This window comes from Dipodomys merriami, unplaced genomic scaffold (assembly GCF_024711535.1).
Source record: "Dipodomys merriami isolate MVZ:Mamm:240054 unplaced genomic scaffold, mDipMer1.0.p SCAF_5, whole genome shotgun sequence".
Lineage (NCBI taxonomy): Eukaryota > Metazoa > Chordata > Mammalia > Rodentia > Heteromyidae > Dipodomys > Dipodomys merriami.
Window position 1 is genome coordinate 67,145,091 of NW_027206068.1, and position 24,933 is coordinate 67,170,023.

General features: G+C 42.5%; 1 protein-coding gene across 2 annotated transcripts in view; it reads left to right on the forward strand.

The window, feature by feature from the left end:
- Positions 1 to 12,159: 12,159 nt before the first annotated feature.
- The window catches only part of Akr1d1 (aldo-keto reductase family 1 member D1), a 74,899-nt gene continuing 62,125 nt past the window's right edge, over positions 12,160 to 24,933 (forward strand). For both annotated transcript variants that reach the window (XM_069996864.1, XM_069996863.1), the window contains exons 1-3: positions 12,160 to 12,330; positions 14,975 to 15,142; positions 19,229 to 19,345. In XM_069996864.1, coding sequence (XP_069852965.1) covers positions 12,238 to 12,330; positions 14,975 to 15,142; positions 19,229 to 19,345 — 378 coding nt within the window. In that variant the 5' untranslated portion in view covers positions 12,160 to 12,237. The remainder of the gene's footprint in view (positions 12,331 to 14,974; positions 15,143 to 19,228; positions 19,346 to 24,933) is intronic.

Sequence of the window (24,933 nt, forward strand, 5' to 3'; positions counted from 1 at the left end):
AACCTATAATCCTAGCTACTCAGGAGGCTGAGATTTGAGGATCATAGTTCAAAACCAGCCTGGGCAAGGAAACTCTGTGAGATTCTTATCTCAAATTAACCACCAGAAAACCAGAGTGATGCTGTGGCTCAAGTGGTAGAATGCTTGCCTTGAGCTGAAGAGCTAAGGGACAGTGCCCAAGCCCAGAGGTCAAGCCTTACAACTGACCAAACCCCTCCCCCCCAAAAAAAGAGGAGTTAGGGTCCAGATATCCATTCCAGGACAGACTCCTGATGACCTGGGTTTCTTTTATGAAACCTCACCTTTTAAAAGCCCCACCTCCTCCCAATAGCAGTAAGATGAGGATGAAGGCTTTGCACACATGGGTCTTTGAGAGACATTCCAAATCCAGACAAGAGGTTACCTGCAATCCCCAGAGAAACCACAGTTCTAAATAGCCTCCACATTCCAGCTTTTAGAACCTCAGTCCTTCATGTGAGGCTACAATTGTAGCACCCATGGAAAACACTCATCCCCAATTCCAGTCATTGTGACTTCAGTCGCCTACAGTCAATTGTGATCTGAACATGTGAAATGGAAAAGTCTAGAAAGAATTCACGAGTTTCGACTTGCACCACTCTAAACAGTATGTTGAAATCTTGCACTATCTCATTCCATCCTGCTTATGATTTGAATTAGCCCTCTGTGCAGTGTGTCCACACTGATATATTACTCACCTACCCTCAGAGTTTGCGTCTGGACTGTTCCCCTCAGGTGTTACAGGCTTATGAATCAACTTTTCCCTAGATTTACAGAAAAGGAGGAGGGGTATCAACCCCCCAAACAAAGACCATTGCGGGGGGGGGGGCGCTGAGTGGGGGACACAATATTACCCGATCAGCAATGTGTGTCATCTAGCACAACACAAAACTTGCTCACCCTATTCTTGGAAGAAAAGTAGAAGTATGAAGGATGTTCAGCTTTTAGGAAAATAATGTACTTATTACAGAGAATGGCATAGGAGATTGGCAGTTGATTCTTATTGCAAGGATGTTCCAGATGAAAGAGACAGAAACACAGAGAGACAGAGTTACTGAGTAACAAAGATGGTTATTGAGTTTTAATACCAAGTTCAGCACAACCTTCTGTTGGTGCTTTCTTTCCTCCTAACTCTCTATAAGAGCTTCTCCCCTCACTTTAAACCTGTGTTTCCCCCAAATGGTCTTTGTTTTGGAGGTGGTAGCCCCTCCTCCTTCTCAAGAACACTCTTGGAATAAACCTGATTTCCTTCTCAGAAGGAAATACTTCTTTCAAGTATTCAAGTATTCCACGTATTCTAAATTCATTGAGCAGATAGACTTGGGGACAAAAATGCAACATGTCACCACAGGCTCAACTCAAAGCCAAAAAAAGAAAACCCCACATAGATTGAAACCTGAAAAAGCAGAATCTAGCATTGCTGGTGGGAGTGAAAACTTGTTCAACCACTTTGGAAAGCAGTATGGAGGTTCCTCAAAAGACTCCACATAGAGCTCCCCTATGACCCAGCAATCCCACTTTTGGGCATTTACCCAGTGATCACAAACAACGTCATACACAAGCAATGAGCACAACTATGTTTATCGCAGCATTATTTACCAACCAACCCAGATGCCCCTCAGTAGATGAATGGATCAAGAAAATGTGATACAGACACATACACACACACACACACACACATACACACACACACACACACACACACACACACACACAATGGAATTCTATGCCTCCATCAGAATGACACCACCCCATTTGTTAGGAAATGGAAAGACTTGGAAAAAATTATATTAAGTGAAGTAAGCCAGGTCCAAAGAAACATAGGTCCCATGGTTTCCCTTATCTGCAATAACTAGTATATGTCTAGGACAAGCAGAAGAGGTCAAAAGCTATGTACATATGACCATATAAGATGATGCTAAGTGAAATGAGCCCCAAGATAGGGATACAAGTGGTTCTATCTTTCTTGCTGTTGTTTTTAATGTACTTATAATGTACCATGTGACATTTTTGGTTTCTTTTTATGATCTTCCCCCATGGTATAACCCCGGTTTTCATTGTATTTGATTCTGGTGCCCTGAATCTTGTATATACATTTTTCTAATTTGGGGAGGGGAAGGGAAATAACAAAATGCTGAAATAAGGATACAGGTTGACCCATTGTAACAATGAGATGTACAAGACATTATGTTGAAAATGAACTTTACAACTACAGGGCTGGGGAGAGAGGAGCTGGGGAGGCCAAGGAGGGAAGGATGGTAGGGGAAAAACAAAGGAGCAAGTAACAATGCTCGATAGGAAATGGACTCATTACCTTACTCATGTAACTGTAACCCCTCTGTACAGTATCTTTACAATAAAAAAAAATATATATATATAATCAGAATCCAAAATTAACTCCCCCCACCTTAAAAATTGGTTTATCTTGAGTATTCACAGAAGAGGACATCAAAAGTGGGGTATCACAGATCAAATGACGCTCACCACCTTTTGGAAGTAGCTATCAGGACGAGTTTGAAAAATGCTGGAGGAATAGGCAAGAGAAAGCCAACAATACTACTAGCAGAGATTATAGTGGAAATTCTAGTACAGGGGCAGAAGCCCGATTGCTGATAAAAATGTGGACAGGAAAGTTATGCTCATGAGGTTCCTGGTAGGAATTACGACTTTATTGGGAATTAGATAAAAGGCCACTTCTTTTGCAGCAAAACTACATCCTCAAAACTGGATGGTCACTGTGGCCACTGGTGGCTCATGCTTACACTCCTAGCAACTCAGGAGGCTGAGAACTGAGGGTCACAGTTCAAAGCCTGTCTGGACAGAAAAGTCCATCAGAGTCTTATCTCTAATAAACTCAGAAAAAGCTGGATGTGGCACTGTGGCTTCAGTGGTAGAGCATTAACCTTGAGCAAAAGAAGCTCAGGGACAGTGCCCTGGACACACACACACACACACACACACACACACACACACACACACACACACACACACACACACACACACACACACACACACACACACACACACACACACACACACACACACACACACACACATTGGAGTTTTTAGATCCCATATCCAAACTTCCAGAGCACCAACACATCAGGACTGACCAGTTGCTTTACAGGCCAAATAAAAGAGATACAGCTGGAGATTTATGACATGGCATAGCTAAGCCATGGGGAGACAGTGCTTCAGCCCATCTTCGGCTTTCTTCAGAAATAGACATGAACTTTAGGTTTTACAATGAACTGGGAACAGCAGGCAAAAGTTAGGAGAGGCCCAGGTCTGTGCTGTGTCTTTTGTCTGAGAGGAAGTTTGTCTTGTGTCATGGAATGTTCTTAGGTAATCTTGTCCTTATGGCTTAGGACAAAGAACACAGGTTCCAAGTGAGGACTGAGTACTTAACGTTTATTCTTTCTTGAGTTAATGGACAGTCCTAGCAAAAATAGTTTTTAAGCGCCCTTTGTATTGTGCCCATGCTCTGAAATTTTGTGCAAAGCTGAATTTAAATGTGATGGCCTAGTCCATCTGATGGAGGGCAGCTCCAGGCAGCAGAGCAATCAGGCTGCAGGATGGGTATTTCTGATTGTTTGGTGGTGGTGGTGGTGGTGGTGGTTGTTGTTTTGTGAGTCCTGGGGCTTGAACTCAGAGTCTGGGTGCTGTTCCTGAACCTCTTTGTGCTCAAGGCTAGGGTTCTACCACTTGAACCACTGGTGCCACTTCTGGTCTTTTCTGAGTAGTTTATTGGAGGTCAGGCTCTCACAAACTTTTCTGCCCAGGCTGGCTTTGAACCACGATCCTCTCAGCCATCTGAGTAGCTAGCATTACAGTGTGGGACACCAGCACCCAGCTCCTGACTATTTTTAAGCCAGATTTACAGAAAAAATCAGGAGTGAGACAGAGCAAGTAGGGAAAAAATTAGAAAATGTGAAGGTTGGCCAGAAAAAGAGTCTATTAAACAATGCTCTCCCAAGTAGGATGAGGATGCCAAAGACACTAGCACCATTTAAAGGAAATGACGTACTTAACCTCGCCCTGACCCCAGACTTACAGTAGAAGGAGATTTACAATAAGGGTTGTCAGGAGTTAACAAAAGGAAAATACATCTGGAGCAAATTGTTAAACCATGACACCCTGCTTTACAACATGCATAGATCATGAGCCCCTGTCCCTTTGCTTTGTTTTGGAGGGCTATGAGGTTTGAACTCAGTGCCTGGGTGCTTTTCTTGATTGATCTCTTTTGCTCAAGGCTAGCACTCTACCAGGTTGAGCCATAGCTCCACTTCCTGTTTTCTGGTGGTTAATTGGAGATGAGAGTCTTGCAGACTTTCATGCCTAAGCTCACTTGGAACCACAATTCGCAGATTTCAGGCACATGAGTGGCTAAGATTACAGATGTGAGTCACCAGCACCCAGCTTCTAAAAACGTGCCCAATAGCATTGTCTCCTTGTAACCTGAAATGTCTCTTTATCTGGTCAGTACCTAACTTCCCCTGGTACCAACTAAGCAAATGTATTTTTTGCAGTTTCTGCCTTATATTCTGGTGTAGGGGCAGAAGCCAGTTTGCTGATAAAAATGTGGACAGGAAAGTTATACTCATGAGGTTCCTGGTAGGAATTACGACTTTATTGGGAATTGGATAAAAGGCCACTTCTTTTGCAGCAAAACTACATCCTCAAAACTGGATGGTCACTGGTGGCCACTGGTGGCTCATGCCTACACTCCTAGCAACTCAGGAGGCTGAGAACTGAGGGTCACAGTTCAAAGCCTGTCTGGACAGAAAAGTCCATCAGAGTCTTATCTCTAATAAACTACTCAGAAAAAGCTGGATGTGGCACTGTGGCTTCAGTGGTAGAGCATTAACCTTGAGCAAAAGAAGCTCAGGGACAGTGTCCTGGACACACACACACACACACACACACACACACACACACATACACATTGGAGTTTTTAGATCCCATATCCAAACTTCCAGAGCACCAACACATCAGGTCTGACCAGTTGCTTTACAGGCCAAATAAAAGAGATACAGCTGGAGATTTATGACATGGCATAGCCAAGCCATGGGGAGACAGTGCTTCAGCCCATCTTCGGCTTTCTTCAGAAATAGACATGAACTTTAGGTTTTACAATGAACTGGGAACAGCAGGCAAAAGTTAGGAGAGGCCCAGGCCTGTGCTGTGTCTTTCGTGTCTGAAGTGTTGAGAGGGAGAAATCACTGTTACCTGCTGTCTGGTGGATGCCAGTCTTTTGCGTTTGGCTGTACTCTTTTTGAGGGACATTTTTGTGTATTGCCATGAGATGATAAGAAAAAGGCATTTCTTGTCTGAGGGGAAGTTTGTCTTGTGTCATGGAATGCTTTTAGGTAATCCTGTCCTTATGGCTTAGGACAAAGAACACAGGTTCCAAGTGAGGACTGAGTACTTAACGTTTATTCTTTCTTGAGTTAATGGACAGTCCTAGCAAAAATAGTTTTTAAGCGCCCTTTGTATTGTGCCCATGCTCTGAAATTTTGTGCAAAGCTGAATTTAAATGTGATGGCCTAGTCCATCTGATGGAGGGCAGCTCCAGGCAGCAGAGCAGTCAGGCTGCAGGATGGATGGGTATTTCTGAGTGTTTGGTGGTGGTGGTTGTGGTTGTTATTGTTTTTTTGTGAGTCCTGGGGCTTGAACTCAGAGTCTGGGTGCTGTTCCTGAACCTCTTTGTGCTCAAGGCTAGGGCTGTACCACTTGAGCAACTGGTGCCATTTCTGGCCTTTTCTGAGTAGTTTATTGGAGGTCAGGCTCTCACAGACTTTTCTGCCCAGGCTGGCTTTGAACCACGATCCTCTCAGCCACCTGAGTAGCTAGCATTACAGTGTGGGACACTAGCACCCAGCTCCTGACTATTTTTTGGGGGGGGGGTCCGGTCGTGGGGCCTGAACTCTGGGCCTGGGCACTGTCCCTCAGCTCTTCAGCTCAAGGCTAGAGCTCTACCACTTGAGCCACAACACCACTTCTGGCTTTTTTCTTTTTGCTTATGTGGTGCTGAGGAATCGAACCCAGGGCCTCATGCATGCAAGGCAAGCACTCTACCACTGAGCCACCTTCCCAGCCCCACTCCTGACTATTTTTTAAGTCAGATTTACAGAAAAAATCAGGAGTGAGACAGAGCAAGTAGGGAAAACAATTAGAAAACGTGAAGGTTGGCCAGAAAAAGAGTCTATTAAACAATGTCTCCCAAGTAGGATGAGGATGCCAAAGACACTAGCACCATTTAAAGGAAATGACGTACTTAACCTCGCCCTGACCCCAGACTTACAGTAGAAGGAGATTTACAATAAGGGTTGTCAGGAGTTAACAAAAGGAAAATACACCCGGAGCAAATTGTTAAACCATGACACCCTGCTTTACAACATGCATAGATCATGAGCCCCTGTCACTTTGCTTTGTTTTGGAGGGCTATGAGGTTTGAACTCAGTGCCTGGGTGCTTTTCTTGATTGATCTCTTTTGCTCAAGGCTAGCACTCTACCAGGTTGAGCCATAGCTCCACTTCCTGTTTTCTAGTGGTTAATTGGAGATGAGAGTCTTGCAGACTTTCGTGCCTAAGCTCACTTGGAACCACAATTCGCAGATTTCAGGCACATGAGTGGCTAAGATTACAGATGTGAGTCACCAGCACCCAGCTTCCAAATGTCACTTTTATTTAAGTGATACGTGCCCAATAGCATTGTCTCCTTGTAACCTGAATTGTCTCTAGTCAGTACCTAACTTCCCCTGGTACCAACTAAACATATATATTTTTTTCAGTTGCTGCCTTAAAAAAAAAAAACCCACTTAACTTCCCCTCACAACATAAAGTTCTTTGTTGGAAATAGCTACCCTCCACTGCTGGCATTAATGAAGGATCTTCTAAATTTCTCTGTTTTGACTCCCATGGGTATAATGTGAGTTCTATGCACTGAGGCCCTAGTAAAGATGTCTTGAGAGCATCTCAGGAATCTGTAAAACCCATCCATGCAGGCCCATGGGTATTAACGTATCAACTTTCTTTGCAGACTTCAGTTAAGAAGAGAGCTCCCATGATACTGCTTGCACAAGAGCACCTAAGAATTGCTTTCCTGGTATTCATCTCCCCCTCTTCATCTCTCAAGACCTTCAGCAGTTGCTGCTGGAACCTTGGTTCAAATGAACCCAAGAACAGCTTGCTATTGACAGCCCTGGACATTATCCCTATGATAATGGTAGTTTTTTTCCAAATGTTATTATAAAGGTGATGTACATAAGGGTGAGAGTTACATAAGTCAGATAATGAGTACATTTCTTTTTGGACAGTGTCATCCCTTCCCTTTCTCTCTCCCAGTTTTTCTCTCCTAGCCCCACCCACAAGTTGTATAGTTCATTTCCTTCCTTCCTTCCTTCCTTCCTTCCTTCATTTCTTCCTTTCTTTCTTTCTTCCCTTCCTCCCTCCTTCCCTCCTTTCTTTCTTTCTCTCTTTCTTCCTTCCTTCCTTCCTTCCTTCCTTCCTTCCTTCCTTCCTTCCTTCCTTCCTTCATTCTTTCCTTCCTTCCTTCCTTTTGTTGGTCATGAGGCTTGAACTCTGGGCCTGGGCACTGTCCTTCAGCTCTTCAGTTAAAGTCTAGCACTCTACCACTTGAGCCACAGGGCCACTTCCGGTTTTCTGGTGTTTTATTGCAGATAAAAGTCTCATGAACTTTCCTGCCTGGCTGGCTTTGAACCATAATCCTCAGATCTCAGTCTCCTGAGTAGCTAGAATTACAAGCGTGAGCCACTAGTGCCTGGCATATAGTTCATTTTCATCAGTGTCCAGTGAGTACCACTGCTGCATTTGTGTGCCCTTTCTAGTTTTGCATGCTTGCAAAATGCAAGAGTTATGGGTCACAGAGTTTTCCACTAAGATTTCAAAAGTAAGTCTGTGAAGCTGGGCAGGCAGTATGCAGCAGGGTTGGAGGCTCTTTAAGAAGTCTGTGACAGGGTCCTGTGTGAAGCTGTGATGGAGACACCAGAAGTCAGGCATGCCAAGAACAGGGGATACCTGACAAGGAAAACTGAAGTCAGCATGCAGAGCCAGCCTGCATTGCCATGTGGGCTTGTCAGCAGTAAGCTATACCAGAAACCTAGCCACAGATCTGTGTCTTTCCACAATGTCAGAATGGATTGAATAACAGTGAACTGGCAAGCTACATTAATTGTGTTGGTATTGAAGCTGAGTAGACAAGGGAAAAATGAGGTATGGTCAGCCTACAGCTAATACAGGAGATATTACTTCATGTATTTCCCTTAAGATTAAGGGAACAGGGTAGGGAAGGTGGCTCAGTGGTAGAGCGCTTGCCTTGCATGCATGAGGCCCTGGGTTTGATTCCTCAGCACCACATAAGCAGAAAAAGCAGGAAGTGGCACTGTGGCTCAAGTGGTAGAGCGCTAGCCTTGAGCTCAAGAGCTGATGGGCAATGCCCAGGCCCAGAGTTCAGGACCCACGACCCGGAAAAAAAAAAAAAAGATTAAGGGAACAAAGTCATTTTAGGGGAAATGAAGGGAGATAGACTAGGGGAAAATGAAGCCTGGTGAAGGCAACTCAGAAATATGGTATTTAGAAACATAGAAGTGCCATCTTTGCTTCAAAGAGAGACGACAGGATGCATTCCTCCTGAAGGGATGCAAGTCTACCCCCAAGAATTAACATTTGTCTGACAAGCTGTATGCCTTCCTGAGAAAAAGGCCTCCCCAAAACTTAAGCACCTTCCTTATTTCAAGGATAAGGGTCTGTTTTGTGGCAGGATAGATTCTGACCCGGAAGAAATGCCCCCAAATATCCAGAAACTCAGAAAATAACAACAGGAATAATTAGAGCAAAGCCAAAATGCTATCATGGCATAACTTTGAAGTCAGACGTTCTGCTTTTAACATATAATACCCTTACCAGCTGTGAGTATCTCTATCTCCTTGTGAGAGCACTCTGCTCGAGTGTGCCCCTGCCCTCCTGTTTGTATGTCTGCCTGCCTGCTTCCATACGTCCTCAGTATAGCTCTGCCAAGTTTTCTTACTGTCGTGACTTGTCCAAAAATTCTTATTCTGCAGTCAAACTCAAGGACCCTAAGTGAAGAGTGCCAGCATTTAAAGAAACATCACTGCCCGGCACTGGTGGCTCACGCCTATAATCCTAGCTCCTCAGGAGGCTGAGATCTGAGGATTGTGGTTCAAAGTCAGCCTGGGCAGGAAAGCCCATAAAACTCTTATTGCTGTGGCTCAAGTGGTAGAGCGCTTGCTTTGAGCTGAAGAGCTGAGGAATAGCATCCAGACCCAGAGTTCAAGCCCCACAATGGAAAGAAAGGAAGAAAGAAAGAAAGAAAGGAAGAAAGAAAGAAAGAAAGAAAGAAAGAAAGAAAGAAAGAAAGAAAGAAAGAAAGAAAGAAAGAAAGAAAGGAAGAAAGGAAGGAAGGAAGGAAGGAAGGAAGGAAGGAAGGAAGGAAGGAAGGAAGGAAGGAAGGAAGAAAGGAAGGAAGGAAGGAAGGAAGAAAGGTCACTGACCCTCTCCTGAATCCAGTGACAATATCAATTTGCATTGAAGGTCACTTGGTAGCCTAAACCTTTTGCCACACAGATTCTTGATTCCATCTTAGTTGTTACTACAAACTCTCAGATAACACTATTATTTTACCATAATGCAGAAGTTACCGGATGGCTAGGAAGGGATTAAAGCAGGAATCAAGGAGGCCTTGCCTAAGACAAGAGTAGAGAACAAATGAGAGGAGGGTCATTGTAGGTGGTCAGATAACCTAAAGAACCCAGTCTCAGAAGCAAATGTTCAAATGCAGTCTCCCAGGTGCAGTGCTGGATGAAAGCATAGGGCTGAAGTGAGGCCCAATTGAGTCCAGGCAAGGAGTTTCTGGGACCAACTGGATGGAACAACTTGGATGAATCAGAGGTGGGAATCGAGCTGAAGCCCTGAGACAGAGTCAAAAGTTTAGCACCTTTTATTCCTTGACGCATATAGATGACCTGATGACCTGACTTCCTGTGCCTGAAATTAGTGTACACAATTACCTCCGTTCCGATGTTAGTCCTTGCTCTTACATAATTGCATCGACCCAGGGTCCAAGTGTGTTCACTAAGCTACAGGCCTGGTATTTCTGACAGAACTGGATATATTTGCCAATGTCGCTGCTGATTGGCACAAATAAAGTAGTATTCGTTTTTGCCTCCATGTACGTTGACAGATGGTGATTGTTTCCTTGCCTAAACAAAATGTAAAGTCTTCCCCGTTTTCACACTCGAAGGGAAATGGTCAGAAGTATTGCTCAGCCTTCAAGCTGTTGTTTTTAGACTAAGCTAGAATAGGGCCGGCCTGTTCTCCTCAGAACTCATAACCAGCCAGGCCACGAGGGCTCACATTAGACCACCGTTTGCCAGGCAGGGTGTTCAGTCTTGCTTTGATCTGGTAGGTCAATATCATTTTCCTCATCTCCCTTTGTGCAATAGGAACGTTTCCATTGTGCCTTCGCACCATGGAAGTACGTTACTTGCTTTTTCACTTTTGTAGGGAGTTTACACTTGGGTTTGCCTTGAATCTCAGAGACTTCAGACTTGGACTTTTGGATAATGTTAGAACAGTTAAGATTTGGGGAAATCTTGGAGGAGGAATGAAGCCATTTTGTATTGTGATATGGACATGAGCCTTTGGAGTCCAGGGACAGAGACGCTATAGTTTGGATCTGAAGTGGCCAGCAGTGCACTATGTGTCAAAGGCTTGGTGCTCAGCTGGCTGCTATTGGGAGCTGGTGGAACCTTTAAGACATGGGGCCTAGAGGAAGGAGTTAATTGGAATTGTCTCTCCCTCTGATCTCCCGCCACTGAGATGAACAAGACAACGTTGTTCTGTTGTACGGGAACTTGTTGGCGAGAAACAGAGCAGCCACATTTTGAGAGGTCGAATTGGGAGTCTTTATTGGAAAGCTGGCAACTGCAGGTGAACCCCTGTCTCAAAGACCTATAGCCCAGAATGTAGCTTGCACAAAGCTTTTAAAGACAAAAACCACATATTTGGGGTGGAGACACAGCCCAACAAAAGCAGATCACATAAGGAGATACTCAGGAGCAAGCATTCTCTGTAGCAAAGCTTTCTTGGGGTTAAACAACCTGACATTTGCACTTCAGTGAATGGCCTATCTCACCTCTTGGCTTTTCCACAAGGCACCAGATGGCTGTGAGATCCAGGTGATGTTACTTAAACCCAGTATCCTTATTTCAGTTCCTGACATGATCTACTGTGAGCCACAGGACCAAGGCAAGTGTCCATAACTGTGAGCCTTCAGGAACTTTTACTTCTCAAATGATAATGCATCTCACTGAAATGGAAACAGCAAGTCATAGTGATGGAAAACTGTGTAATATAACACCCATTACTCTCTTTGTAATCACTCTTAGTTAGCAGTCTAACTGTGGCCTGTGCTTGGGTTTATACAGTGTGTGTGTACAGTCTGGTACCATCCTCAGTTTCAGGCTTCAGTGGGGACCTTGGAATGTATCCCACAGACAAACAGAATAGGGAACTACTATATTTGAAGAGGTGATTAGGTTAAATGAAGACATGAAGTTTAGTTCATCGTGGTGATCTTAGAATCCTTGTAGAAGACACCAGAGAGCTGAGTACCTCTCCCTCTTTGCTCTCTGTGCTCTCTCTCTCTCTCTCTCTCTCTCTCTCTCTCTCTCTCTCTCTCTCTCTCTCTCTCTCTCTCTCTCTCTCTCTCTCTCTCTCTCTCTCTCTCTCTGCCCCCCCCACTCTTTATCATGCTGGAGATTTCAGAACTATGAACTTATTCTTTTATAGTTGAAGAAATTTTAAGATATGTATGCTGTTTTACTGACAAAAGCATCCTAACTGATGGGAGAAAAGGTAAATGAGTTTCCCTTTGCATTTGCAATCTTTTCTTTGCAGAAAACAGAGCTAAAGCTGATGAAAGGTTATGTTATTTACCTGCCTCTGATGAAGTTCAAAGGACAACCATGCTAAGGATTTCAGAATAGACTGGGGGCAAAAAAAAAAAAAAAGAAACAGATTGAGAAATAGATTTGTTCATCTCTCCTCCCTTCCCTTGCTCCTCCCACCCCTCCTCTCTTTGATAAAATATGCTGGAGAACACCTTTCCAAGCAGCTTATTTTTTTTGCTCAGGAATCACTGCTAGAGCACTGGGACTTCAGACTGTCTCTCTGCAAGATGTACCTTAGTGCAAAGAATCACCGCATCCTTCTAAGTGATGGAAACAGCATTCCCATCATTGGGCTGGGTACCTATTCAGACCCTGTACCGGTAAGTTTTGCTCATTTTCTCTCTGTTTTTGTCTCTTATTTTCTTTCATTCTCTCATTTTCTGTTTCTCACTTGTCTCTCTCATTTTCTCTTTCTCATTTTTTTTCTCTCTGTTTTCTTTTCTTTCACACACTGGCCTAAAGTATAATCTGTAATTCATTTTGAGTGGATCACATTGATTTTCTTTCGTAATAATAAAAACAGACTTCTAAGAACAACGGTTTGCTTACCCCGGTATGATCCAAAGGTTAAACTTAATCAGTTCATGGTTAAAGATTAGTTTATGGCTTATGGAGATTTGGTGGGTTTTCTTTTTCCTGTGTCTGGAGAGATAAGGATGTAGGATGTGTCCAGGGAAGGCCAAGGCTACCGCAGCTACTACATGGAACGGAGGTTAGAAGTGATGGTAATTGGCTTTAAAATGCAAGTTGAGGCTGGATTGGTAAGGGTCCTAGATAACATAAAGAGTAGAAACTGCGTTGTACAGAACTGAAAAATCATCTGACCTTTAGTGGAAGGGTAAAAGCCTCCCTGGATCTGTGTTTTTGCAAGATAACTCTAGTGACAGCATACAGAATGGGAGACAGGGGCACAGAAATAAACGAACAGGACCAAGAGTAGTTGCTTGTATCACAATTCTTGGAAGTGGCACTGTGGCTCAGGTGATCAAGTGCTAGCCTTGTGCAAAGGAGCTCAGGGACAGCGCCCAGGCCCTGAGTTCAAGCTCGGTGACCAACCAAAACAAACAAACAAAAAATCCTGAATACACAATCTTACATGCCACTGCGGTATTGCAGTATTGCAGTATTTATTTATTTATTGAGTGGTGATATCGGGCTTGAACGCAGGCCCTTGCTCTCTTGGCTGGCTTTTTTACTCAGTCTTGGTACTCACATCTCCACTTTCAACATCTCTGGTAAATTAGAGATAAGAGTCTCGTGGATTTTTCTGCCCCAGCTGGCTCAAGCTTGTGAGAAGCTAGGATGACAGGTGTGAGTCACCAGCACCTGGCTGTCACTGTGTTTTTTGGTGATCATATAACACAGGAAAGTGTGCTCACAGAACAAGTCTCTGATGAGTCTGTATCCTTGGTCACCTCCCATTCTTTCTTTACCTTTTTACCTGTTTTATATTCTTGATTCCAAGCTCATTTTATGCAGGCTCCAAGTCCATACGTAATCCTCTCATTTTGTCTCCTCCACGTGGGTATGGAATGGCTATTCAAAATCACCTGAGTACTAGATACACTTGAGTGTCATCCCAAGCTATTGAATCTGGCTCTCTAGGGGTAAAAGTGAGAATCGGCCTTTATCAGCTCCCTAGGAGGTTCTGTTGTGCAACCCAATTTGGACACCAAGTGCTCCAGCAACTATAACTCAACAAGACGAAACTAGACTCATCACCTCCCCTGCCCAAAGTGTGCCTCTAACAAATGACATTGTGCCACCCATGCCAAAATTCGGAATACTTGCCTTCATTCTGCCCTCTTCCTGGTCTCTCAGGGCCCTACATTACATCCAGATAACCTCTGAGTCCCTGTTGATCTTCTCTCCAAAACAATCGCCACTTCCCTCTGTAGTGCCACCGTTTTTCCCTTAAGCTTCGCCTCTTTTGTCTCTTGACAATTCGTTATTCCAATGACTGGCTCCTTGTCAATCATGGGGAGAATTTTGCACCCCTTATCCTGTACTCAGAACCCTTGTGGGTTAGCTGACTTGTGAGCTCCATCAACTCCTCCTCCCCCAGCTCTCCGTGTGTGTAAAACACAATCTAGATTCCCAAACGACTCTCTCATCTCTGTGCCTTGGAACTCAATGCCCTCTGCCTGAATCAACTTCTCTGGCTTTGGTCTTTTAGGTGACTTCACTATACTTTTAAGACTCAGAGCAAAGGCTCTCTCTTCTTAGGAACCCATCTCCTTGCCAGCACCCCCACCCCCATCATACACCCCTCCTCTGTGTTTATCTAGCAATTGAGCTTGCTTGACTCCATCCATGCTGCTGCTTATCATGGTATGATGCTGTTTCTCTGTGGTTTTCTTCACTAGGTTGTAGCATTTGTTGGGAAAGAGACCTTATCTTGTTTAGTGTTAGAGTGTCCAGGATGTGTGTCTGGCTCTACAACTTGAGCCATAGCCTCAGCCCTTTCTATTTTCAGTTGTTGATTTGGATAGGTCTTGGGTGGTTGGGTTTTTGTTTTTGTTTTTGTTTTTGCCTGGAGCTATCCTGGACCATTCACCATCTCCTGTATGCTGTCCATATGGTTGCGACCGCAGGCACAAATGCCCAGTTCATTGGCTGAGATGAAGCTCTTACTGACTTTTTGCCCAGGCAAACTGTGACCTTCTTGATCTCTCTTTGCCACAGTAGCGGAGATTCCAGAGGAGAGGCACTATACTTGGCCTCAAGTTACATTTCTAAAACTACAAAGCTGACAGCACACCTGGGGTGAATGGATTTAGCCTGCCAAAGGAGAAGTGCACTCTAGGAGATACCTTCTGTTGCCACCCATAGCTTTTTAATCACAACAGCATGGAATGGAGGGTTGTCACATTAGCTGCAGCTCATGCAAAGTGGTCTAATGAATGAAAATTAAGCTCAAGGCTCCTCTATCTTCCTCTCAACCCCATCTCCCTATCACCGTAGAATTCCAAGGGGTCCTGTTTGGCGTCAGTGAAGACTGCCATCGACGTTGGGTACCGCCACTTTGATGGGGCCTATATCTACCATAATGAGCATGAGGTGGGTGATGCCATCAGAGCCAAGATCGCAGAAGGAAAAGTAAAGAGGGAGGACATTTTCTACTGCGGAAAGGTAAGATCTGGACTCTGCACTGGCTCCATCTCTTTATATTCATGGTACAATTTCTGTTTCTCCCTGCTAAACACTGTTAGGCCTACCAAGAGGGGGAGGCCATCTCCTCTTCTTCCTTCTCAATGCTCAGATTCTCAGTGTTGCCAAGAACATAAGGATCTATTAGGCTGCTAACAATGAGGGTGAGGCTTTTTCTTCGTATTGATTTCAAGGTATATCAGTTGGAATAATGCCAATTCTATAATCTGTATGCTAGAAAACTGGGATGCAGTGGGAAAGATGAAAGTGGTTTATATTATATAAGTATTTGCCAAAGCTCTCTTAAAAGAATAGTCTTCTGTTTGTCCATATATTACTACTTTTTAAACTGAGGTAAAATTCACCTGCCACATTACGTCAAGATTGCACCCATCACAATGAGCTAATTTCATAATACCTTTATCCATAAGGAAACCCGTGTCCAATAGTAATCCTTTCCACACATTTCTCTTGCCCAGTCACTGATAACTGTCATTTTCCTATTCTTGACATTTCATTCCATTTCATAAAATCATACAAGTAACCTTTTGAATCTCCCTTCTATCACTTAGTACAATGTTTCCAAAAGTTCATCCACATAGAACTGAAAATATACCTATCTCGTAACCTGATAATGATACATATATTGCAGAGCTTTTGCTCTGATGAGTATCATTAAGTCAGAGATCTAGAGTAGCACTGATTAGGAGATTCAAAACTAGGACCGAGCCTCAGGCCCAATAGGATGGGCATCTGAACTGTGATACATACAATACAGTATGTAAGGAAGCATGAATAAAGTGCAACTAAGCAAGTCAATGGGGAACATGTTTGAAAAACAGGATGTGAGGGGGAAAGGGAAGTCATCAATAGTATTCCATTTTCATTGTCATTTAGAATATATTTATAAAGAGTGACTATAGAACCAGGCAAGGAAAATATAAACCCAAGAGTATGTGTCCTTTGCATGCGTGATACTGAGTGGCCTTCCTACACAAGTAAAAGTCTATTTCTTTACCTCTTACGCAATACTTGATTATTCACCTTCCATCTGTGTGTGTGTGCGTGCATGTATGTGTGCATAGTTACACTCTTTTATTTTTCTTCCAGTCCTGGGGCTTGAATTCAGGGCCAGGGTGCTGTCCCTGAGCTTCTTTTGCTCAAGGCTAGTTCTGTACCACTTGAGCAGTGCCACATTTGGCTTTATCTGAGAGGTTTGTTGGAGATAAGAGTCTCATGGACTTTCTTGCCCGGGCTGGCTTCAAACTGTGATCCTCAGATCTCGGTAGTGAGGATTATAGGCATGAGTCACCAGTGCCAAGCTAGTTGCACTCTAATGGATACAAAATAATTTCCATCTGTGTCCATGGCTACTGAATGTTTGGATTCAGCCAACTACAAAAAGAAAAGTTCAGAAAAACATATATATCTGTACTGAACATATACAAACTATGTACTTGTCACCTTTCCCCTACACTATACAGCATAGCAAAAATTTACATAGCATTTGTATTGTATTAGATAGTTGAAGTAATTTAAAGATAACTTAAAATATATAGGATGATGTGCAAATAGCACAAGCTGTGATATAAGGGAGTACTGCCCCTTGGACATGAAAGAGTGAACTATATACTGTATGTAACAAAAACAGTTTTCCCCTTTAAGGTAAATGACAGATGATGCTGAAATCATACAAAACAAAGTCTTGAACATTCTTTTACTATTGAATAATTACAAGTTTGAGAAAAATAATAGTAAGCAGAGTATTGATGTGAGGAAGGAAAGAGGATTAAAAGAAGTAATTGAATGATCTTAGTAAACTCAGAAATGGGATCCAATTTTCAAACCAATGGATTTTTTTTGATAAGAGAAAATGGATATAAGTTAAAAAATAAGATCACTAATCTGAAAGTTACTTGTTTGGGATTAGGGGGACAACATATAAGCCTTTAGCTTAACCTAAGTTAGAATCATTTCTTACATAAATGCTAAAGTTAACATACGAAAAGATGTTTCAGAAAGAGGGGAGGAGCCGGGAGCTGGTGTCTCATGCCTGCCATCCTAGCTACTAAGGAGGCTGAGATCTGAGGATCATGGTTCAAAGCCAGTCTGGGCAAGGAAAGTCCACAAGACTCTCTCCAATAAACCACCAGAAAACCGGAAGTGGCACTGTGGCTCAAGTGTTAGAGCGCTAGCCTTGAACTGAAGAGCTGAGGGAAAGCACCCAGGCCCAGAGTTCAAGCCCCACAACCGAGAAAGGAAGGAAGGAAGGAAGGAAGGAAGGAAGGAAGGAAGGAAGGAAGGAAGGAAGGAAGAGAGAGAGAGAGAGAAAGGAAGAGGGGGGAGGAATGGTAGAAAATGGAGAGAGAAGGGTGGGCAAATATTATCATAATATTCAATGTACATATTTGGAAAATAGAACCAGGTAACTTGAAGAGACAGGTGGGGTTCCAATAGATGAGGGAGAAGATAGGAGTAATGTTGATCAAATGCATTGTACTGTACATGTACTGTACATTGTTCTGTACATGTAGTGTACATTGTACATTTAAACTGACATGTTGAACTGAAACCCTTTTGCACAACTACTTAAAGATAATTGCTTAAAATATATATAACTAATAATAATAATAATAATAATAATAATAATAATAATAATAATAATAATAATAATAATAAAAGAAAGAAGTGGACTGGAGACAGAGCTCCATGGCAGACAAGGCCTGGGATTTGCTCTCCAGTACATACATACACTCAGAAGAAAAATGTGGTCAAATTATCCTTTGGCATCCTTAAATTTGTCCAAAAAGTCAAGAGCAACTCACATAAGCACAGTACGAGTACAAGTGAACAGGAAATGTACGTGTAGCTGAGTTCAGTGGTAGACAACCACTGTTGTTCCAGGAAGATAGGTTTTCAGTGCAGCTCCTGGGAGGCGTGGAGAGCTGGCTATGTGCACAGGCTTTGCTGCTAGTTTCTACCCTCACCCCCAAGTCACCATATATTGATTCCATATAACATGATGCAAAGTAGTGCACAACCACCTAGCTGTATGTCCTAGATCTGCTGCAACCAGTTGTGCCTTGCTTCACATCTGGACCTCAATCTTCCTCTCCATAAAATGAGGACAATGGTACTGACCACCTCCTAAATTGTTAATGATTGACCATTTAGAAAACATTGAAGTAGTACCTGACACATAGCTAACATCATACATAACATGTATTAAAGAAAAGTAAAGTAAAATATAGAAGAGATTTCCCACCCCGTGAAGAGATAGTAGCCATTTAACACCAGAAGAACCAGAAAAGTTGGGCCAACTAAGCCTTAATTTTTTCAATATGTAACCCTTCATAGATTAAATAAATCCCTAGTCAGGCTGGGAAGGTGGCTCAGTGGTAGAGCACTTGCGTTGCATGCATGAGGCCCTGAATTTGATTCCTCAGCATCTCATAAGCAGAAAAAAAAAGCTGGAAGTGGCGCTGTGGCTCAAGTGGTAGAGCGCTAGCCTTGAGCTGAAGAGCTGAGGGACAGCGCCCAGGCCCAGAGTTCAGGCCCACAACCAGACCTCCCCCCCCGAAAAAAAAAATCCCTAGTCAAAATAAGATTGACCTGGAGTCTGAGAAAGATCATCTGAAAACAATGAGCCAAGAAAAGAAATTTAAATCTATGCAAGGTTTTTAAATGCCACCAGCTTTCTGTTACCAACTGAAGGATCCAGTGAGGTCAGTTACATTGCCCAGCCAACTTCCTAGCCAGGTTATGTCAGAATATTGAACTAGATCAGTGTACCCTGGTAGCATAATGGATAAAAGTGAAAACACTGAGGGAAATCAATGCAGGGCAGAGAAGACTTGGTCATCGAATTTGGTTTTCTGTGGCCAGATGTTCAAGTCTCTTGCACTACATTCATTCTCTGGTGTCAAGGATTTTGTCAACTCATCCTATGCTAGATGACACTGAAGCATAAATTCTTTTTTTGTTGTTTATAAGATGAAATGTGTAGTAGTGCTTCACAGGGAATAGAAGGCTGTGACATTCATTAACTATCCCTCTTGATTCTTCCAGCTATGGGCTACGAACCATGTTCCGGAGATGGTCCGTCCAACCCTGGAGAGGACGCTCAAGACCCTACAGCTGGATTACGTGGATCTCTATATCATTGAAATTCCCATGGCCTTTAAGGTGAGCTCAGATGCCTAGCAGTTAGACCTCACACCCCATGAGCTGACAGCTACGTGCAGGAAGCATACCATTTCTATGCTGTCACTCAGTGGCATGGAATGTTATCTGTTAACACTAACCTGGTCTGACCAATGTCCCAAATGATTCTGTAAGCCAACTTAGGGCTGAATTCTTAACTTGATATAGTTTCTGCTCTACTATGTTTTTGCCACTATAATTGACACTTTTTCCATCAAGTAGTCACATAACTTTGGTCCACATTTTGATTGCCAGCATCCAAACACATCCTTTTTCTCTTTACATAGTCACAAAATTGACACCACACAGCATCATGCACAGTAGTAGACAGATATAAAAACATATTTGTCTATCTCCTCCAATAGGAATCAACCTAAAGAATGGTCAGATTTTTGGAGCTACATCCAAGGCCAAAGTATCCAGATGTTATTGATTGCTCTGTTCAAATGTGATATTACCTCTATCTCTCTGTTCATAGACACACTGTAAATTTAACACACCCAAGACATACAATGCAGAGTAGCAACTGCTTTAAAATATAATTTAGAGAAGGAAAGATTAAAGAAGAAAGCCTAATATCAACAAGTATACTTATCTCTCTTGCAGGACCTTACAAAAAGATTTAAAGAAAGAAAAGAATAGAGGGGGTGGGAAGGGAGAAAGAATCCCAACAAGCCAGTGTTTTCCTACTAATTCTCAAAGCTTAGCTTAGCTTTAGTTGGCTGATTGATCCAGACAGACCAAACAACAATATAACCAGATGCCGGATTATCATATCAGAAATGGCCAGTTCCCAGCTGGAGGTAGAAGATTCCTCCTTGTTCACAATTTCAGTCTGATCTGATCAACTCTGCATTTTAGGTCCATTGCTTGGAACATACCACCTCTGTATTAGTCAGAACTCTTGTGGTAGATGCAGAAATTCAATTCAAATTGACCTTAGGCAGGGACAGGGGAGGAAAAACAAAGAAACTACAAATTTGTATCTAATTCAGATACAACTGGATTCAGAAGTTCAAACCTTGTATCTGTATTCTGGCCCTTTCTCCATCCTCACATTCTCCCCAAATCTCTATTTATCATGGCAAAATGCTATTGGCTTGACAATTAGCCATTGCTAATTCAAGTTGAGAATTCAAGGAAAGCAAGACCACACCTTCTTCTGGTTAGTCTGTCTTGAGTCCTTGTGGGCCCAGTTCCTTGGCCATTGGTTTCTGTGGGCAAGAATAGAAACTGAGTCAATCCAGCCAAACAAAAGCAAGGGAGTTCTTTCAGAGAAGAAGCCATAGGGATAGTGGCAACCAAAATAATAAATTTCCACTGTATTCATTAATTAAATGTCACCAAATGACAAATGGAAGAAGCATGGGTTGCCAGAGTGAGGCTACCTTGCTTGAATCCAGCCCTGTCAGAGTGACAGGGTTGTCAGGTTATCCCTAACCTCTCTCCCACATCCACAAAGTATGGTGAAATAGAAAGCGCATGGCCTTGGGAGTCACACAGGTAGAAAAGGGACTCGTGTTTAGCTTTGTTACTTAATAGAATAGGGACTATGATCTTTCTGAACTCAAATTCCATTGCCAATGGAAGAGAGATAATTAATTTGCAGGGTATTGTGAGGAGTTACTAAAATTAGTATGCAAAGTTACTACTGACACTCTGCCTATCTTGTATAGATAAACAATTAAAGATAATATTTGAAAGTTTTAGCCGAAAGGAACCATCGGCCTCAATAACTTCACTGCTTGCATAAAGGAGAAGTCAAAACTCCCAAGGATAGGCTAGTTTATTCATGCTAAAAGCGATAGGCTCATAGACACACTGTAAGTGAAAACCCATTCTCATTTTCCTCCCCTACTCCCTCATCCTCTCAAGCCTCACAATAGACTGCAGGTGTCACATCCAGAGCCCTTGTCCTCACTCATATAATGTTGACTCTTGTCCAGATGGTAGGGTTTCTATCTGAGTTTTAAAATTGAGGGAAACCCTTGTATTTAAAAGTTAGAACATGAAGTTTGCTTTTCTACAGTTGTAGTAATTTTTCCAAATTTTACAAACATTTACTTTCAGAGAAAGTAAATAGAGAATTTGTTTATATGCTTGGTAGGTTCAAGGCCATAGGTAGTGAAACTTTTACCAGGAAAAAAAAAATGACACAGCATAATGACATTCCTTCTCAATGAATCTGCAATTGAGAAACCAATACTCCTGTAAAGTCAGACTGATTTTGAATCTCATGATTCTTAATAAAAAAAAAAACCTCTTTTCTTCTCAAAAGATTTGTTATCTTTTGTCAAGAAGCAAATATATTTTCAGAACAACAAATATATTATTTTTTAAAAAAAGATGGGCACTGGTGGCTCACACTGTAATCCTAGCTACTCAGGAGGCTGAGATCTGAGGATCGAGGTTCAAAGCCAGCCCAGGCAGGAAAGCCTGTGAGACTCTTTTTTTTTGGAGGGGGGGTCCGGTTGTGGGGCCTGAACTCTGGGCCTGGGTGCTGTCCCTCAGCTCTTCAGCTCAAGGCTAGCGCTCTACCACTTGAGCCACAGCACCACTTCCGGCTTTTTTCTTTTTGCTTATGTGGTGCTGGGGAATCAAACCCAGGGCCTTATGCATTGCAAGGCAAGAGCTCTACCACTGTGCCACCTTCCCAGCCCCGCCTGTGAGACTCTTATCTCTAATAAACCACTCAGAAAACCTGGAAGTGGCACTGTGGCTCAAGTGGTAGAGCGCTTGCCTTGAGCTGAAGAGCTGAGGGACAACGCTAAGCCCAGAGTTCAAGCCCCATGACCAATAACAGCAACAATAAAAAGAATGCCTGAGATTGGGTAATTCATAGTAAGCAGAAATTCACTGGCTGATAGCCCTAGAAGTGTCCGTAACTAAGATTCTGATCCCTGGAAAAGGGCTGAGAGAGCAAATCCACTCCTGTAGACACCTTCAAAAATGGCAATAGTCTACACACACAAACCCTTCTCACTAGTCACTGCCTGACACTGGGGATTAAATCTCCAACACTCAAAGGTGTCCTGGGGACCCTTCAAATCACAGTAAGCTCCAAGAAGAAAATCCTCTTGCCAAAGTCAACAGAAACACCAGTGCTACAAATCCAGTGTTCATTTTGCTCATACTAACCGACCTCTTGCCCTAGATGAATGCTCCCCCCTTCTTTAAACATTATTTTCCTTCTATGATCTCATCCTCTCATGGTTGGTTGGCTGCTCCTGCTCTGTAACCCATCAAATGTCATGCCTAGTACTTTTGCCCTTGATATTCTTGTTTTATGAGCCACACGTTCTCCATACATGAGGCCACCCAACCGCACAGATTTAATACCATCTAGCATAGGAGCCTAGTAGCCTTGTTAGTGCAGTAAAGTGAGTCCATCTCATAATAATGTTTCACAGATTGTATTTCCCAAGTACAGTCTCCAATCATGACCTCTTTCTGAGCCCCAGATCTCCTTCTCTTTCCAACTGTCTTCTAAGATTCCTCCTTGAATATTAGATGATCATTTCAAAGTCAATGTGGGCATTGGGGTAAACTCAGTGGCAGAATACTTGCTGTAGCATGTGTAAGGCTATGGATTGGATCCCCAGCACTATCTAAAACAAAATGTATCTAAGATGATATTCTTTATTCCCATCCCTGGTCTCAGGAACTGATTAGCACCATCTATACAAAGAATCTAGGATGCATGATTTTCCTCATTTGTAATAATTAGAATGTGCCTATAAATCTAAAAGTGAACTCAAAGAATAGTAAAAGGCAAATAATTGCATTTGGACGTGATTAATTAAACAACACTCTAAATTGTCACACAATGAGGACAAAGGAGGATATTCTTAGGAGAGGTTCACAAGGGCTCAATAGCTAGGTACATAAGATCATATAAAATGATGCTTATCAAAATGAACTCCAAGAAATGGAAACAAGAGGTTTTCTTTAATTATTCTGTTTGTGGTTCTATTTTTTTTCACCCCCTTTGGTTTGTTCCCTTTTGTCAATATTGATTTCTATAGCCTTTGTCTTCTATTTAAGCTTATTGGATTTGGAGAGGGGCAGAGGAAGCACAGAAATAGTAGAACAAAGGGTGAACAAGTTCAGCAGTGATACTCACCAGACACTATGTTGGACATGAACAATATAACTTCCAAGGGAGGGGGGACCCGGAGGAGAAAAATTGGGGAAAAATGAGGGAGGGGGCAACACTATTCAAAAAGAAATGTATTTACTACCTGACTTATGTAACTGTAACCTCTCTGGATATCATCTTTACAATACATTTTGGATTGAAAAAAAAAAAGAAGAAGCTAGGATCCACTTTGATTTCTCTCTGTCCTTCCTTGCCATCCCACCTAATTTCCAAGTCAACGAAGAGATGTATGGGCTCTGTTCCTGCTTTCTACATTAATCTATTTCCTTCTTTTTATCTCTCCTGGTATTTTCCCAGGCCAAGGCATTATCACATCTCATCTCTTACAGTAACAACTTTGGTTGAACTTCCCAGAAGCAGACCTTAAGATGAGGCAGATCCATGTGGAGTGGTTTATTAGGAACCACTGATACAAGAGTGGGAAAATGTGGCCTGGGAAGAAAAGCCACCAAATAGAAACATAATAGAGAAAAAATTCCCACAGAGAGCAACTTTGGCTTAACCTCACAGGAACCTCTGGCCAAAGTTTGCCACATCTCAGAATCCCTTGGTCAAGGAACAGGAATACTCTGCAACTATTGTTTAAGAAAGTCTCATAATGGATGTAGATTGTTGGGCTGGTGTCTATCTTTTAACAAATGGGAATAAATCAATGCTATTCTGTGAAACATTCATGGCATCCAAGAAGGTCTTATTCAAGCTGCAATAACAAAATATGTTGGACTGAGTAACTCGTGAACTAGAGAAACTGATGGCTCTCAATTCCAGAGGCTGGAAAACGCAACCAAGTTCAAGGTGGCTTTCCATGCAGTGTGTGTGAAGGGCCCCATCTTCATAGATGGGATCTTCTATATTTTCTTATGGTGAAAGAAGTCTCGTGACAGTGTCTCTTGAAGCAGGCCACCTGTGACACCAATTCCATTCTCATTTTCCTACACTCCCTCTGCCTCATCCTCCCAACCTCAATGACAGACTGTCATGATTTCTTGGTTCCAGACTCTTGGACATTACAGTCTGAGCCCTTGTCCTTCCTTATGTAGTTAATGTTGACTTTTATTCTAAGGGCAGATTTTGATCTGAGTCTGAAATGTGGGGAGCACATATATTTAAAGTTAGGAAGTAGAGTTTACTTTCCTGTGGTTTTGCAATTGCTTGTACAGCACTCTTTTTAAAGAAGGTAACGAGAATTTCTATTTAACTTCTTCATAAGATCTAAGTTCAAAGACAGATTTTCAAAAACACCAAGACTAACAGTTCTAATTCTCATCTACCATATGGCTTTATTTATTTATTTTTTGGTGGGTGCAGGGAGTGTTTGTTTGGGGTTGATCTCGGGTCATACGAGCCTGTGCTCTACATTCTTGAACAATACCCCAGCTCTTTTATTTTTGTATTTTGCTTCTGAGATAGA